Source organism: Pan troglodytes, chromosome 1, assembly GCF_028858775.2.
Source record: "Pan troglodytes isolate AG18354 chromosome 1, NHGRI_mPanTro3-v2.0_pri, whole genome shotgun sequence".
In the NCBI taxonomy this organism is placed as follows: Eukaryota; Metazoa; Chordata; class Mammalia; order Primates; family Hominidae; genus Pan; species Pan troglodytes.
The window spans coordinates 56,594,798-56,608,484 of NC_072398.2; the positions used below are offsets into that span (position 1 = coordinate 56,594,798).

Sequence of the window (13,687 nt, forward strand, 5' to 3'; positions counted from 1 at the left end):
GAACTAGTGACTTAATCTTTCTGAGTCTCAGCTTTCATAGGATTGCTATGAATGTTAAATGAGAAAATATGTCTAGATTTTATGAACTTTAACTCACAATAAAATATATGCTGTTAATTAGATTACTTCTTGAAATAAATTTTCTATCCCTTTTTAAAAGACTTCAATTTCTTATTGAACATGAGATCATATTATATTTGTTTGATTTTGTGCCTTGTGATAGCAGAGAGAAAAATTGTGAATTCTGTCCAAACTAATACATAAAATATAGTATTCACTAGATAATAGTTTTAGATGTTAAAAGAGATGGTAGAAAGAAGAATCTTAAATGAATTATTTATTTATTTTTAAAATCTGAGGAATAAATGCAAGTTTTTAGAAGTAGCAAGGACATGTAAACAGAAATTGCTTCTATATATTTTAATACAAAATCCACATTTATTATTAGCACCAATGATTTAACTTACAAATATATTCTGACTCCCTGGTTTTAAGAGCAATAGCTTAAGTTAAATACACCGTTCATCTCTTCCAAAGTCAAAAACAATAAAATAAAATAACACCGACAAGCAATAGTAGCAATCGCAATTTGAAAACATATACTTTAAGTTAATGGGACTTCAATAGCTCAGTACAAACTATATAATAATATGTAGCATAGATGTCAGTTGACCTTGATTCTTACAGTCTGTCGTAATCAGTTTCATAGACTTTAGTCACAGTTTCTGTGTAACTAGAGTTACCTGGCCTTCCCAGTTCTGAGGGGCTTTCTAATACAGAGCTCCACTGTTTTTTATGACAGTACCACAGTATCTTCCTCCTTCTGCGGTCTCTCTGTTTTTGTCTTGCTTATGCTTCTTCAACTCTGCGCCTGGATAACTTTCATGTTAATCCATTCTGAGTCATTTGTTCTTCTTGGCCTGTCAAGACACCCAAAAAAGGCCAAGCTGTTCACCCAGGGAGCCATACTGGCACATTCCTTCTGCGCTTGATACTATCTGTTAATTCCCTTCAGGGACCAGTCACTTTAGGCTATTAGCCTGCAGGTCATTTAGAAGATTTAAGTAAATATCTGATTTGAGGAACCTGGGATAAGAGTCCTTTTCCATAAGAGTATATATGACTTTTTGTGCTTCATCAAAACACGTGGGGGTTGGTGCTTTAATCTTCTTGGCTGTAGATTCTCGAGTGCGGAAGTCAATATTGATCTAAAAAAGAAAACCTTGTTAGCTAATATATACTTTTATTTACTGCAAATTTTATGATGTTACTGTTTTTTGAAACACCTCAGAAAGTAATTTTAAGGCCTCATTTAAATCAATTCAAATATCTCTTAAATGCCTTTGTAAAATCAGGTCTATACTAGGTGCGAAGGAGATAAGAAATATTACAAAAATGTCTTTGTTCCAAATTTCCTCATAGTATAGTTGGGAGAGGCAAAAGAAGCAGACATGAAAAATTTAAGTATCCACATAAGATGATCCATGTATCACAAAGAGTGATGTAGGCATTTAAGATTTACAGGAGAAGAAGGCTCTTTTTGTTGATATTTTCTGCTTGGACCAAGAATATTTATCTGGTAATACTGTTAATTGGAAATACTTTTGCTGCTGCAATTGTATACATTATGCTAATCTGCATTTTCTTATCCAAAACAAGAGCACTCATTAAGGACTCCCTGACGTGCAGTTCTGGTCAGTAACAATACCCTTAACTCTTCCCTCACCCTCATCATGGCAGCTGGTTTTGTAAAATCAGTCTCTTCATTCTACTGTGCTGAAACCCTCACCAATATAGAAAATTAGATTCTCATTGCACTGAACTATATTTATATGCCTAAGTATGTAGAAGTAAAATTATATACCCCAAAAGGATTTTATCTTGTTTTATATATTAAATGTTATTTCTGCATATAGGGTCTTTTATGGAGAAACTGATGATGATAAGCTTAATACTCACTTGTTTAGCAGCATCTGAATGCACAAATGCTTTATATATCTCTTCTGCTTTACAGGGCAAAAGATCAGACTCTGTTTTCTTATAGTCTTCACAAGCCAGCCAGAACTCAATATTCTCCTCACTGAATTCAGACTTTAGGAAACTTCCAAAGACATTTTGACCAGCTAAAAAGAAACGAGGGGTGGGTGGGGAGATAATTAAATTAAATGAACCAACAAATGAATAATTTGAAGAAGAAATTTGTAAGAAAAATACAATTGCTTCCTATTCATACAAAGGTAAGAGACAGCTACTGCTGAAATAGCTGTGTTATAGATTGTAGAGATGAGAAGTCATTTGAAATTTCTTCATTCATAGAAGAGGAATCTGGGGCCAGACAAACTCATTCACAGTCACATTGCTACTTGATGGTGGCTACCAAACTGTTTTGCTTCTATCCGCTGTTCGAATTGAAATTCTGCTCCACCGAATATAAAACCATCTTTTATATATGCCAAATCTTAGCCAGAGTAGAGAGTATTTTAGGGAAGCAAACACTGACAAAAGGCATTAACATCACAATAATTAGTAAATATAATTTCCCCATCTAATTTATATTAGCCAGAAAATGTTAGGCCTATATATGATCTGTAGGCCTGATGTACTAATTATGTTTGCTAGCATTCACTGAGACTTTTATATGGCACCATTTATGGTCCATATCTATACCATTTATTTGTTTAGCTGAATTATAAACAAAGTCAGCTGAGCTAGAGTGAACAATGTGATTCCCAAGTAAAGCTCCTTAGAGTGTCTGTGGGGAGAAAAGAATAATCTCACTCTTTAGAGACAGAGACCACACTGCTCATCTACACCTCTGAAAAAGGTCCTAATCTCAGTAGAATTGTAATGCCCAAGACAAGGGGATGGCAAGCTGATTTCATTCTTTACCTTCTCTCATCAGAAAATCTCCACAAGACTATATGTGCTTAAAAATCCTTCTATCATATTTATGTCATAAAAACTATCATGTTATAATAATGCAATTATTTATGTTATGTATCTCAACCACCTTCAAGGCAGTAAGAGACTGTCTTTGATTTTGAATCCTTGGTACCTCTACAATGTCCTCTACATAAGGGTGAGATGAATGATGAATGTATGAAAGATAATTTAATTAATTGGATGAATGAATCATACTTGTTGCATCCAAGTGTAGAAAAATACATTCTTTAGGCAGATTTCAAAATGGCAATGTACATATTAAAATATTTGGCTTACTTTTAAAATTTTTACATATCAGAATCCCAGCACAATGTTTAATTTTATCTCCATAATGATCTATGAAAACACCTAATTGTCTTGGCAAATTTGTCTAAAAGGAGTTGGCAGAATTGAGTGCTAAGTCAGCATTATTAAGAGGCATACTATGCTGAAGTTATCAGTAACTACAGACAAACTAGAATACAACCTTTTGCATACTATCCTACCCAGAATACTATATTTAGTGAAGCCATTCAATTTTTTAGAGTATTTAGCTGAACCCAGAAACATTCAATAGTTATACTTACTTTGGTTGGCAAGAAGTTTTTCCAGAGATTGAGACCATTGCATTACTTCAGCAGCAGAAAGTCTGCAGGGGACAAAATGTACATACATTAGTCAATTTTTAAAATGTAAGCACAAATGAAATAAGAATGGCTGTTACACTTTGATAACTTCACAAACTGAAACTGTAGTTCTAATAAATATGTTAAAATTTATTCACAAAATGCAAAACTTCCCTTAGAGTTACTATAGTTATGAAAAAAAAACCTGCCAATAAAATTTGAAAAAACCCAAATAGATAAAGTCCAATATGTGTGTGTACACATTTGTATTCAATTTACATTGGTACTGATAGTCTAATTTTATTTGGCATGTTACTTAAAAGAAATGAAGTCTACTGTGCGCAGTATTTATCCCTTGCTGGGATATAGAGATAATGCATAGGCTTCTCTTGTAAATGATAATGATAGTTTAGTGTATTAGTGTACTTACACATCCTTGGACTTGGAAGATTTCATTCCAGATTCCAGATGTGGGATCATAGATCTCAGGTATGCTTTCATATCCATTCCACTACAAAAGACATAAAAGTGAATATTCATATTTCTTCAGAATTCATTTTATTTGTAAAAAGACATAGAATAAATTTCTCTAAGGAATAAGGCAATACTAAAAATGGTTGATACAACATTTTGCTATCTTCGGATAGAACCCATTTTTATGAGCCCGTGTAGAGAAAAACTCCTACCCAATTTAATGCCATATCAAGATTTATTTTTTAATGCAGCTGAATATTACTTATTACTCACAACAGGCAATTAACTCCTCTGATCTGGCTAAACTAAATGCTCACACTCTCTTCCATTCATTCTCAATCCTTCTGCCATTAAAGATAACTTGTTAAAATTCACAAAGTGAGACTCTGAACAAACTTACAAAGTCTTTGGCCTCCTTTTTTGCATTTTGTCGTCTAGAAGTGAATGAGTGGTTCCTTTCAATTCCTTTGGGTTAGCAGAGAAGAACATTCCTGGCATTTTGTCTAACTTTGGAGTGGAGATGGCTGCTGCGCGCATGGTGCTCTTAGCAAATATGCGCTAGTCAACGTCTCTGCTGCTTTATATAGTAGAATGCAGACAGGCACTTGCTGTTTAAAGGAGTCTGTTTATCAAGTGATGTTACCACAGACACTGGAAGTTCCCCCTTTCTTGGTGTGCTGTGACGTGTATCTTGAAAAAAAAAAAAGCATACAGTGGTGTCTTGTGGTTGAAACTTAACCAAATGAGAACAGGTCACTTGATTAGAAAGAAAGAAAATTAAACATACAGAGGTACACACACATATGTCACATGTCTAAAGCATTAACAGCATCAGTCTTTGGTTCTGGAGGATGTTTGTTTATTTTTAAAAAGTTGCATGTTTCAATAAACTGTTTCATTTGGCGTATTAATTTATCATATAGAAACTCACATAGAAATTCATCACATAGAGTTGTATCTTACTCCATGCTTTGGATAGTCCTTGACTATAAAATTCATCTGATCAAAATATTTTAAGAGTTCTCTTCTTTTCTGCAGGAAGCAGTGCAAAGTAAACAAATAATTTTTGTTTAATTATTTTGCACATATCTGATAGGAGGGAAAGTTATAAGAGGCTATCTTCACATTTTCCCACTCCAATTCTCATCCCTTATTTCCATGGCAGGAAATTTCCATGTTAATATTTTCCAAGGTGTGTGCTAGACATCGACTGGCAATACATAGGATGATTTTAAGGGGTGCATGGTTTTTAATATTATTTTCATATTTATTAAGAATATAACTAGTATATCAAACTTTGATTTTTGCATATTTTGCATATTAGGAAAAAATAAAGTTTAATTAAAACCAATCATAAATAAAGAAATGTTTAATTGTATACAAATATGACATAATTTGTAAACATATTGATACCAAGGTCATAGTATCACAGGAAAAACTGCTCAAGGTAAAATAAAAGTCTATTTGGATAGACCAATAATGTGTACTTCTTAGGTAATGATCTTTCACATTTTGGCAGTATCTCTGGAGAGATAACAGTTTTAGCTTTAATTGAGATTAAAGTTTAAAACACAAACAAAACTCAAGGAACTAGATGAGTAATCATTTATAAGGATAGAGAAGTTAGTAAAATATAAGCTTTCAACAGTTTATATAACAAGTGTGGCTTATTTATAGAGTACCCAGTTTAACTTAAGCCTCCTTGGATTTTACCCCTGAAAGGACAATACTTTCCTTTAAAAGGACAAAAAAGCATTTACTTATTGAAGCTTCTGATGGTATTAGGTAAAGCTGATAAAAGGGAGGGGAGTATTAATTTTTCTGTTCTGGTTCTATCGTCAGGATAAAGAATATTTGAAGAAAACACATTTACAATATTATAAAATTCACTTATACACAGTCATTAACTTCACTATAATGAGCTCATTATATTGTATGTAACAAGCATCATTTTATGTTGGGAAGATAACATAAGGCATTAAGAAAGATAACTGGTGAGATGAGCTGGCCACTTTGGAAGTGACCCTAATGAAACCGATGAAGCTCAAAGACAGATGACATAAAGGCATTTGGTTGTATACTTCCTGTGGTTCAGTCCATACTTAATTTCCTGTTAAAATCTTCAACATTGCTCATGTTTGTTGATCTAGTATCCTCTCACTCCTCTAGATAATTGTGAGTAAGTTATGTTAGAGTAAAATGATTTAAAAATTATTTTTAACAGCCCACTAGTATTATCATCCAAATATACTGACAGTTTCCAAAGAACAAGAGCAGCAGCAAAAGTTATGGGGCCAAGTAAGTTTGGGAAATGTTGGGCTCCTAACTTGTTAAATAACTAAACCCTCTTTAGATAGGGAAAATAGTTTTTTGAAATAATGTGTTTTTTTGATACTATGTTAAGAAACTCTGGTCTGATATCAAAATAAGTTTTTGCCTGTAGTGTATTTAGGAACTGCTCTGATGCTCCCAACATTTTGCTACCCCTATCCCAATATACATTTTGAAGTGCAAGTATTTACAACTGCATGCTTCCACACTTGAATAGAAATATAAACTCTTGAAAGAGGGAGTCCTTTCAAAATTCCTGTATCACAATTGGCTGATGAGGTCACCTTAGTCATGCAATAAAGCAGCTGCTCTCTCAGAGGCTGTTTGCTCATCCACCCAAAGTCTGTGTGTTCCAGAACAAGGCAAATTTGGTCAAGTTGTATCAGCAAGTGCTGACAAGTGCATGGCAGGGCATTGAAAGTTCCCTATTAATTTTAAAGAGAGTGCCACTATCTGGCCCCTCTTTGTAAACTTCACTAAGAAAAGATAAACTGTCAAATTGTAACTTTATTGAATCAATGACTTTAGTTGAAATAGTAGAGGATTTCAAAAACGTCAGTAGAAAAAACAGTGGGTCTCACGATCTGGGTTTCAGTTTTCCCTCTTTGAAACTGTGCTAAAACATCTAGGTTCGAGTTTCTAGGAAAAGGAATACTTCATGTAGTCTTAGTGTTATCTTTTTTTTTAAAGAAAAATTAATGGACTTCATTTTTAGGGAAGTTTTAGGTTTACAGTAAAATTGAGTGGAAAGTACAGAGTTCCCACAACTCCCCACCTTTCACCTTGCCTCCAGCTCCACCTCCAGCACCATCCCTCGTTAGTGTGAAATATTTGTTACAATTGATGAACCTACAGTGACACAGCATTATCATCTAAAATCTATAGTTTACATTAGAGTTCACTCTTGGTGCTGTACATTCCATGAGTTTGACAAATGTATCATGATATGTATCCATCATTATAGTACCATACAGAATACTTTTCCTTCCCTAAAAATCCCAGTGTTATATTTTAAAATACCTAGGAGATTGGTTCAGTAAGACATTTCAGATTATGGCTGTTGATATTGATAGGAAAAATAAGGAAAATTTTAATCTTTGCTGAACTGATTTGAATGGAAACATTTGGTTTCAATTACTCCAATTACTGGAATACTAATAGGGAGTGCTTTCCTTAAACCTGATGTTGTTTGAACTTTTAAAATGTTGCTAAAATCTTATTGTGGATATTAGAATTGTGAGACAAGGGGTAATGATGAGTATAATATTCTATTTTAAAATAAAAATGTATCCATACTGGAAAAGTCAGTGACGTGGAAAGATAGCTTGATCCATTGAAACAAAATGTTTCGATTCAACAAAGTTTAATTGCATCCCTACAGTGTATCACACATAAAGTACTGCAGATACAAAGATGAATGAATCTCTGTCTTAAGGGGTTCACTGTGTAGTGGGGCTGACAGATGTTTGTGAGAGGTGCCATCAGAGAGGAATGCACAGAGAAAAGAACACAGAGGAGTAATTACCTCTGGAAGTATGAGAAAGGAAGCAAAGTACTGCTGTCTTTACTGTAAAATCAACATGTATCTATTCTTTGCTTGTTTCTGCATTTGTGTTTAGCATCCCTTGGAAAGTTCAAATGGCTGCAATGGAGAAACTGGTCTCTAGCGAGAGACCAGTTTTATGTTGAAGGATCATGGAAAAATGGATCCCATATGTACTCACAAAGCTTTGCAAACTTTCAAAAGTACTCTGAATGACTTTGTTGAATTAGCATAACCACTCAGAGCTTCCTTGGTCTTCAAGGTTTATAGATAAGGCTACTAAAAGTGTTTCAGCTAAATTTCATAGAGTTTATTTGAAAATTTGAAAAAGCTGCAACAAAAGTGAGTTTAGAAGGATTTTTCTCTGTATGTGTATAGAGGGTTGGTGAAAACTTTATATCGTGTGAATGAAAAGATTAAACATTTTAGACTTGCTTATGATTTTGTTGTGAAGAAATATGATGGGTTTTAATAAGAGCAAATATATGCAACACACTAAACTTCAATGATCTCAGTAAGTGCAACTGAGCAAGATAAGAATCTAGTTTCTTTTTCTCACTCTGCTCTAATCTTTCAGTCAACACTGACTGCCTCCTTTCTATAATTTGAGAATTTACAAGAAAATAGTATGTGGGACCTTCAGTGAACTGAGCTTATGTGATTCAATAAGCCTCATTCACCCTAAATCTAATTTTACCAGTTAAGTTCTTGATAATAGGCCCGTGTTCCAAGACATTCTTGAAAGCACTGAGGAAATCTTTTAATAATATTATCTCTGGTATACTTATTCCATATTGGATTTATTTTCATTTAATGTCACACTATCACTTATAATCCTTTCAACAAGAGAGAGTAGTTATGTCTGACTCTAGACTGTGCTTTGCAAATAAAATTTCATAAGTATGGAAGGAGGTGCCTTATTCCCAAACCCAAATAAATGGAGAGCTATGCTAAATGAACACTGACACATTATTTGGAGTTGGGATAGAATGTTCTGTTACATAACAATGACATAAATGCAAAAATGATGGAGGTGCTCAAATATCTGCATGTAGAGGATTTGGAAAGGAAGGTGATATAGTTTGGATTTGTGTTCTCTCTAAATTTCATGTTGAATTGTAATTCCCAATGTTTGAGATGGGGCCTGGTGGGAGGTGATTGGATCATAGGGGAGAATCCCTCATAGCTTGGTGCTGTCTTCACAATGGTGAGTAAGTTCTCTCAAGACCTGATTGTTTAAAAGAGTGTGGCCCCTGTCCCCTACAACTATCTCTCTTGCTCCTGCCATGTGAGACACCTGTTCCCCCTTCATCTTCTGCCATGATTGGAAGCTTCCTGAGACCTCCCCAGAAGCAGATGCCAGCTCTATGCTTCTTGTGCAAGCTACAGAACCGTGAGCCAATGAAACCACTTTTCTTTAAATAAGTTACTTAGTCTTAGGTATTTCTTTATAGCAATACAAGAATGGCCTAGTACAGAAGATTGGTACTGAGGAGGGGGGAACTGTTATAAAGTTACTTGAAATGTGGAAGCAGCTTTGGAACTGGGTAACAAGCAGAGGTTGGAAGAGTTTGGAGGGCTCAGAAAAAGACGAGAAGATGATGGAAAATTTAGAATTTATTAGAGACTGGTTAAATGCTCATGATCAAAATGCTGATAGTGATATGGACAATGAAGTCCAGGCTGAGGAGGTCTCAGATGGCAATGAGGATCTTACCGGAAACTGGAGCAAAGGTCATGCATGTTATGCCTTAGCAAGGAGCCTGGCTGCACTGTGCCCCTGCCCTAGGGACCTGTGGTAGTTTGAATTTCAGAGTGATGATTTAGAGTATCTGGCAGAAGAAATTTCTAAGCAGCAAAGTGTTCAAGATGGGGCCTGGCTGCTTCTGACAACCTACACTTATATGTAAAAGCAAAGAAATGACTTAAAGTTGGAAGTTCTATTTAAAAGGGAAGCAGAGAAAAAAAGTTTGGAAAATTTCCAGCCTAGCCATGTGATAGGGAATGAAAAAGCTTTTGTGGGAGAGGAATTCAAGCAAGCTGTGGAGCAACCATTTACTAGAGATACTTGGAAAAGGGAGCCAAGTGCTAATATCCCAGACAATGGGGGAAAGGCCTCAAAGGCATTTCGAGGCCTTCAGGGCAATCCCTCCCATCACAGGCCTAGAGGCCTAGGAGAATGGTTTTGTGGGCTTGGCCAAGGGCTCCACTGCTAGGTGCAGCCTCAGGACACTGCTGTCTGCATCCTGGTAGCTCTGGCTCCAGACTCAGCTCAAAGGGTCTTAGATACAGCTAGGGCTGCTGCCTCAGAAGATACAAGCTATAAAACTTGGCAGCTTCCATGTGTGGTTAACCTTGTAGGCACAGAGAGTGCAAGAGTGAATGAGGCTTGGCAGCCTCCACCTAGATTTCAGAGGGTGTGCAAGAAAGCCTGGGTAGCCAGGCAGAAGCCTGCTTCAGGGGCAGAGTCCTCACAGAGAACCTCTACTAGGGCAATGTGGAGAGAAAATGTGGCTTTGGAGCCCCCACACAGAGTCCCCACTGGGGCACTGATGGGTGGAGCTGTGAGGAGGGGCCCACCATCCTCCAGATCCCAGAATGGTAGAGCCACTGGCAGCTTGAACACTGTGCCTGGAAAAGCCACAGGCTCTCAGTTCCAACCTGTGAGAGCAGCTACTTGGGCTGCACCCTAAACATCCACAGGGCATTGGGAGTCTACCCCTTGCTCCATTGTGCCTTCCATGTGGGACATGGAGTCAAAGGATATAATTTTGGAGCTTTAAGATTTAAAGACTGCCCTGCTGGGTTCTGGACTTTCATGGAGCATGTAGCCCCCTTTTTTGGCTGATTTTTCCCTTTTGGAATGAGAATGTTTACCTAATGCTTGTACCCCCATTGTGTCTTAGAAGTAAGTAACTTGTTTTTTATTTTATAGGCTCATAAGGGGAAGGGACTTGCCTTGTCTCAGATGAGACTTTGGACTTTGAATTTCTGAGTTAATGCTGAAATGTGTTAAGACTTTGGGGGACTGTTGGGAAGGGGCACTTGTATTTTGCAATGTGAGAAGAAACTGAGGCTTGAGGGCAAGGGGCAGAATTGATATAGTTTGGATATGTGTCCCCTCTAAATCTCTTGTTGAATTGTAATCTCCAGTGTTGGAGGTGGGACCTGGTAGGAGGTGATTGGCTCATGGGGGAGGATCTTCATGATGGTGAGTGAGTTCTCTCAAGATCTGGTTGTTTAAAAGAGTGTGGCACCTCCCTCCCCACAACCCTCTCTCTCTTGCTCCTGCTGGCACCATGTGAGACTCTTGCTCCCCTGTCACCTCCTGCCATGATTGGAAGCTTCCTGAGGCCTATCCAGAAGCAGATGCCGGTGCTATGCTTCCTGTATAGCCTGCAGAACCATGAGCCAATTAAATTTCTTTTTAAAAAAAATAAATTACTTAGTACCAGGTATTTCTTTATAGCAATGCAAGAATGGCCTAATACAGAGGTATGTTTTAAATATTAGAGAGCAACTTCAATAAATGACTGTTAACTTTCCAAGTTTCTAATAACACTATTCCAGTGATTTCATTTGCTTTTGCTCTTACTAAACATCGAGGTGGCTAACAATAGAGACTTATTTGCTTTGCTTTTCCTCATTAATTATATAATTTTCTTAGAAAAATTTCTCAAGGTTTCCTGACATGTTCTGTTCTTTCCAAAACCATGCCAGTTATTGCTGACAAACACATTAACTCCACTTTCTTCATGTCCTTTCTAATGCTTTGCTTTTATGTCTATTTACATATATCTCTATATATAAAGTGTATACATTTATATAATATGTGTATATAATATATATACCTATATATTTTATTATTATTATTTTACTAAATATTGGTGTCAGACTTACCGGACATTTGTTTGTAGTAATAATCTTCCTACTTGAGAAAGTAGCTCTAAGTCAACAGATAGTGTCCATGCTTAGCAGTATACTACTATTATTGTGAGTACAAGTGGTCTGTGGTGTTCCACTGTTTTCTGTGTCTGTTCTGGTTTTTTTTTTTTTTTATTAAGCCTTGTCTGCCATCTTATTTGTATTCTATTTTAAAAAATAAATGAAAGGCTTTGATTCTGTTGAATCCCAGTGACATGTTCATCTTGCTGCTTTGAAATCTCACATTTCAAAAGACTGTGAGTCAATTCTCACAGCTATACCTTTTCCTGCTGTGTGAGTTTGATCAAATCAGCTAACTTCTTTTCAGTTTTCTTTGTTTAGAAGTCAAAGGCGATCATCAGCAACTTGCAGCTATGGTAGTGGCATGGGAAGATCTCCTTTTGAAATTCTATACCAATCAAAACTAGCCCCAGAGAAATTAAGATTTAGACAGAATTTACCATAGCTAGGATGTTTTCCATTTTTCTTATGATGTTAGAGTTCTTTGCCTAGACTTCTTCCTAAAATTTAGTAAATTTGGCAATCCACCTGTTCCAAATGCAGGGCCACTCTTACCACTGCAACTCTGCATTCACTGGGCCAATCTTCCAGATTGCTTCTTTCCCTATCAATATTTACTTGTCTTGGATTTGCTTTTTTATTTAGTTAGTTGATTTCTGTAAATTAATATGTTAATCAAATGTATAAATGTATGTTCAGATGTTAATGTCACAGACTATTCCTTCCAACTTCAATTTAATTTTCCTGCTTTTCCTTAGATACTTATAGCTGGATATTGATCCCTCCCAACTGTAGATCTTATCCAGCTCCCTCCTGTTGTGGAGGAATATTGAGTTGTCTGTTGTTTCAGATAGGATTTTCATAGCTGCAAGTGTCAGCAGCCCCATATTGACTGTTAATTAGCTTAGGTAAATAGGAAGATAACTGGAATACCCTCGGGTACTTTAAGTAATAAAAGGAAATGTTGAACAACTAACCCCTCAAAGATCAGCTAAGACTGAACTAGGGGGTAGGGGACTTAGAATGCTTGTAAATTGTGAATTTGCTATAGACCAGAGTCAGCTACAAATTGGGGAAACATGACTGTCAGCAACTTGTGAAGCTTATATTTTGCACTTCTAAAGGCAGCAGAATCCTGAAGTGTAAACAATCTCTTCTTACCCATGTTTTTTCCTCCTGTGTGTTTTGTCTTGCCTATTTTTTTTATTGTGTTATGAAAACAGAAAACCAGGGCAATATATTTGGTAGGAACTCAAAGATAGAACAAACTCATAATCTTGTTTTATGTTTTGTTTCAGATGCTATGGAAGATCAGAAAATATAAATTTATGAACTGCTATAAACTGTTATTTTCTTCGTGAAGATCAGGTAACTTTTGTCTTCTCTTTGTAGTCACTGCAACGTTTTAAGTTCTGTTTCATCTGAAGTTGATGTTTTATTTGTGACTTTGTGGCTTATCCCCATATTGGTTCTCTTAAGACCAGGCTCTTAGTTGCAACAGGAAGATCTTAACATACCAAAAACAGTGTATAGAAATATTAAGAGGCCTATTTTGTGTGGGAGTTTGTTCCATTTTTCTAGCCTGGGGTTTCTTTTCTCACATTTTGCTTAGGCAAGGTTGAGGCATCTCTGTTGCCCCATGTGAAAGAGTGAGCAATACAGACAAAGTGTGGCAATTAGTAATGCTTGCACTAAATGAGGGCAGGAGGTTGATATGTGCATGAAAGCGGGGAAGTGAGGCCAGAATGGGATAAGGATTGGAAATGTCATGGTGGGGCTGAGAACGTCCGGACAATCTCTGAAATTGATCTGTCCCTCTCCTGACTTCATTGTTCACTGTAGAACA

At 36.3% G+C, this 13,687-nt stretch overlaps 1 protein-coding gene across 1 annotated transcript; it reads right to left on the reverse strand.

Annotated features, from left to right (window-relative positions):
- Window positions 1-324: 324 nt before the first annotated feature.
- Window positions 325-6,568, reverse strand: RGS1 (regulator of G protein signaling 1). Its single transcript, XM_514068.8, has 5 exons — window positions 4,423-6,568; window positions 3,979-4,059; window positions 3,510-3,571; window positions 1,960-2,123; window positions 325-1,208 (listed from the first exon to the last, which is right to left on the reverse strand). Exons 1-5 carry the CDS (start codon window positions 4,557-4,559, stop codon window positions 1,023-1,025), a joined length of 630 nt encoding a protein of 209 aa, XP_514068.2. The 5' UTR covers window positions 4,560-6,568; the 3' UTR covers window positions 325-1,022.
- Between the last annotated feature and the right edge of the window lie 7,119 nt (window positions 6,569-13,687).